The 4,709-nt window shown below is 40.5% G+C and overlaps 1 protein-coding gene across 1 annotated transcript in view; it reads right to left on the reverse strand.

Annotated features, from left to right (window-relative positions):
• taok3a (TAO kinase 3a) overlaps nucleotides 1–4,709 on the reverse strand; it is a 74,289-nt gene that overhangs the window by 10,744 nt on the left and 58,836 nt on the right. Inside the window, exons 15-16 of the mRNA XM_014011149.1 lie at nucleotides 3,005–3,241; nucleotides 1,513–1,641 (exon numbers count right to left, since the gene is read on the reverse strand). Coding sequence (XP_013866603.1) covers nucleotides 1,513–1,641; nucleotides 3,005–3,241 — 366 coding nt within the window. The remainder of the gene's footprint in view (nucleotides 1–1,512; nucleotides 1,642–3,004; nucleotides 3,242–4,709) is intronic.

Here is a 4,709-nt window from a genome sequence, read left to right on the forward strand (position 1 = left end):
ACTTTGTGAGTTTTCCATTGCAGCGAAGTGTACTTGAACGTCAGTAGAAGAAACTCTCAAACTTCTTTCTTTCTTCTTCCTTTCCTCATTTGTTGACTTTGTGAGTTTTCCATTGCAGCGAAGTGTAGAACATGAGTAGAAGAAACTCTCTAACTTCTTCCTTTCTTCTTCCTTTGCTCTCGTAATCCCGCGTTTTTAAGGACCAACCTCATTTCCGGAATGCAATAGTCCCATTTCCATATAAGGAATATGACTGACGGAAAGGTCTGTCACCGCCCCGAGCTGCATGCTGCAGCGAAGTGTACCTCAAGCAAAGGGGAAAGAGACCATCACTTCCCTCTTACGTTTTCTTTTTCATGGACTGAGGTAATCTACAGCTCTCTCTAATGCTGTTTTTACCTGATCCCTGCTCTCTGCGCTGTTTAAATCTTTGTATCCCCTTAGCTGGTGGGAAATCTCTCCCTCTTCCAGCGACGCTCTCGTTTAACTGCGCTGACCTAATTTTGGTCACTTATCTTGTAACTGAAAACACAACACGTCGCACTTCGAACCCAGGCGAGCAGCTTCTGGACTCCACGGAGCATCGAGTACCGGTGTGGACTTTTATGGTGGCAAAATAGTGCCAGAACTCTCGTGAGAAAAAAAACGAGATCTTTCGTGAGCAAATTTAAATCCTGTGTGCGCCTTTTCATATCCGCGCGAGAGAGGACTGAGTTCCGCGAGCGGACATCTGCTCTCGCTCGCACATTTTCTCCTCTCGTGCACAGAATTATGGTTGACCGTCGGGGTCATAAATCAGGCGTATATTTACGCCCGATTTGACCCGTAATTTACGTGCTACAGCGTTTTTTTACGTGCAAACGCGTTGTGAATCAGAACGCGCGGTGACGTAAATAACGCGCTAACGCGCGGTGGCGTAAAATAATGCGCGGTGGCGTTTGCTGCATATTATATCATCAAGAGGCTGTGCTGGTAGTGCTCAGCCAATAGTCCTGAAGGTATTTTATCCAATCACTGCACTGCAGGGCAGACACAACCAGAGGATCCCTGATCGTTAAAGGAATACAGAGATATTTATCTCCTTTCTGCTGTAGTTACTTTTTTTCCTCTGTATTTAATTTGTTTTCGGCAGGTAGCAACATCTGTGCAGGAGAGGAGACAATGTGCGTGCGAGCAGATGTCCGCTCGCGGAAATCAATCCCCTCTCATGCCGATATTTAAAGGCGCGCACATGATGTAAACTTGCTCGCGAGAGTTCTCGTTTTCTCTCGCGATCGATTTGTCATGGATCCGACACCACAGACTTTAGGTTCTCTGGGTTGGTGTGAGGAGATCGGCGTGTGGGAACATAGTAAGTAGGCTGAGTGACTCAACAGAACTTTGTAAATCAGGGACTGAATGTGCACGTTTGCGTGTAGGAGGTCTGACTCAGCGGCACGCAGCAAACAGACCCGTGTGTCACACATGAGGGAGGCGGGCAGAGGAGCTCGCCTGAGGAGGAAACCAACAAACCTCCTTGATCTTCTCCTTGCAGAGTTTGTACTGCTTCTTTTGATTATCCAGAAATGTGGTTAGCTCCTTCTTCTGCTGGGCCACGATCTGCTGCTGGAACTTCTTCTCGTCCGCCTGCGCCGTCTTCATCTGCAAGAAGAGAGGCTGATGTGTTCAGCGGTTTGATTATCAAACTAACAGTACACTACAGGAACAAACACCCTGAAAAACAAGTGAAAGATTCAGAAGTGCTGCTGGGTCTTTGGATCATTCTCATACAGGGGGATTATAGACTTCTGCTGGATGAAAATATAACATCTTCACTGAAGTCTTGCACTGAATTGTTCCATAAACACAAATGCTCTCTGTATGCACAGAGGCTGGCCCTTAAGGCTGAACTCTAAGTATTTTTTAGAAATATTGTAGTATCTATGATACCAACAGTTTTATATAATCCACTTATATAAAACCACACTGTATATGTTCAGTACAAGGCATGCTTTAAAACTGTTATTTTAAGGAGGAATAAGAACATGGAACTTCCTTCATCTTTTTTGAATATAATAAATGTCAGAGCTTTTAAAACAGCTCTGCTTAATTATTTTATGAAAATAGCTTTGAAACATAAAATATGAAACAGTATAAATGTGTATCTACAAATTGTTGCTCCAGGAGTTGATATATTTTGTTTTGTTTGTATTTTTCGTATATTATTGGTTTTTTTTGTTTGTTTGTTTTTGAAAAAAAGGGCAGATATTATGATTTTTTTCTTCTTTCTACTGCCTTTCATGTTCTTTGACTTGTGTTTTTCTATTGTATAGGGAAATTAATTTTATTAAAATGAAAAGAATAAATATTATAGATAAATAAAATAAATATCACAAAGTGTTATAATTGTAATTTATGAATTAATATGCTATGTTACTAATGTTATATTAAATATATGTACCGGTAACTGCTTTTGCAATTTTTTTTTGTGGACCCCAGGAACAGTAGCCACTGTGACGGAAATGGGGATCCAAATAAAGATTAAAAAAGTAAAAGAATAGTATATACAGTATTTGTTAAAATTAAAATATATTTATTCTCCATGGCTATAAAAGACCAATTTAATTTTCTAAATTCACTTGTTTGGATTCAAACATAAAAGACGGAGTAAAAACTACAATATTTTGAACTTGTAACGTAACCGTTTGGCTCTTTAGGTACATGTTTGTCTTTATGAACAGATTATTTTATCTCCTCGGCTGGACGGACGCAGTGTGTGCGAACTGTAGAGATAAGAAGCTTGTTTTTAGTGTCAACCAGTCTGAGACCCAGTTGTGCTCCTGTGTTTCATGCTTTACATCATTGGGTGGCAGCAGTGTGTAAAGGTCTTCTTTCCTACAGCAGATTTAATAAAAGACACAGAACGAGTGCTTGTTTCTCCAGGGCCAGTGGCTGCCTGCTACATGTCAGGATGATCATCTGTAAAAGAAGTTAGGAATGACGGCACTTCCGTGACGAGGCCCACCTCCTTCTCGGTTTGCACTGCGTGGCGTTTGGCCAGCTTCTCCAGCTCGATGTAGGCGTTGTTCGCCTGCGTCTCCACCTCCTTCTGCAGCTTGAGCCGGTGCTCGTCCATCTCGGCCTTTAGCTTGTTCTCCAGGGCGATCAGCTGCTTCTGGTGCTGCCGCCGCATGCGCTTGTAGCCCGACATCTGCTCCCGCAGCTCGCTCTCCTGCTCATGCTCATGGATCTGTTTGGTCACCTGTGGAGAAAGAGGGAGAAGTTTGAATCTGAACACAGGGATGTTTGATTTTTCAGCATCGTAGCGTACGAGCTGTGCACACGAGCAGTAATGTTTAAGCTTTTTTTTGTTTTAACTCTAAGTTTTCCAAAATTTTACATTTGATTTTAGTTAGTAGGGTTGCACAACATGTCAAAAATATTGTCATTGCAATAACAATAAGCACAATATCAAAACAGAACTGCATTGCATGATAAGCCTTTATACTTCAAGTATCTTGCTCTGCAACCCAACATTACATGTGACACATATTAAAATGAGGATTAAATTAAATTTGGTCAAAATGACCTAATTACATTCTCAGATTTGTGGCTTTAAAAGCTACATTTTGATACCGGGATCATTCTGATATCATAAGCTCATCCAGAGATATGACATAATTTGCCTCATTGGTTACAATAATACATTAATATTTGGTCTGAATCCTAATTTCAACTAAATTTATTGAGTCATTTTTTAAGGTCAATATAAAGAGAAAATCTCAAATAGTATTTGTACATTAACATTTCCCAGTTGGAAAAAACAAAAACATTGCTAGCTCACAGGGAAAAATTAATTTATTCAATTTTAAAGCATTTTTCATAAAAAATTTTTTGTTGCTGCTCAAAAAAATGCTTCAAAATGTTTTTAGGATTATATTTCAGACAGTTCATTCAAATGATTCATTGATAAGGCATTAATTCATTATGTATTGACAAAATTCAGTTTTTGCAAACGTTTTAATCAAAACACTATATTTGTCTATTTCTCCATGTACAACTTTTAGACTTAATCCTCGTTTTGATGTGATGGGACACAGATTTGGTCAATCCAACACAAACTCACTGGTCCTGATGACCACACCTGGTTCAGTAATGACAGAAATGTGGTTTTATCATTATTATTATAACAGGGACTGTCGTCACATTATGAAACAATAACATCACACATGGTTTTTAAATATTCTGCAGCCATAGTCGTCAAGAACTGATGGTTTTACAAAGGTAGAAAAATAAGTAGAAACTCATGAGCAGAGTTCAACAAAAGCTCTTTCATCTGACCAGTGGACTTTTATTCTGTACGCAGATCTGGGAGCGGCAAATGTTCTAAAACGTTCTTGAGCCGAGCAGTTCTACAAACAAACAGCTTTGGAAAAAAAAAACTAATTTCACCTGATGAACACAGAAATGTGTCCAATTAGTTTCATCAACACCTGTGGTTTTAAAAGCCAAACCTGCACCCGACCCACCGACCTGAGGACAGAACGGGTTCTCTGGATCCAGGTAGTATTCACTCCGCATCTTCTCATAACTTCCACCTGAACTCTTCAGGCCGAACATGATGGTGGCTTTAGCCAAGTGCACCAGCATCCAGGAACCTTGTGCAGCATCCTACGCCCAACAGAACCCTGCCTGAGCGCCGATGCAACCCCGAGACCCCCACCCCGACC

Source organism: Austrofundulus limnaeus, unplaced genomic scaffold, assembly GCF_001266775.1.
Source record: "Austrofundulus limnaeus strain Quisiro unplaced genomic scaffold, Austrofundulus_limnaeus-1.0 Scaffold77, whole genome shotgun sequence".
Lineage (NCBI taxonomy): Eukaryota > Metazoa > Chordata > Actinopteri > Cyprinodontiformes > Rivulidae > Austrofundulus > Austrofundulus limnaeus.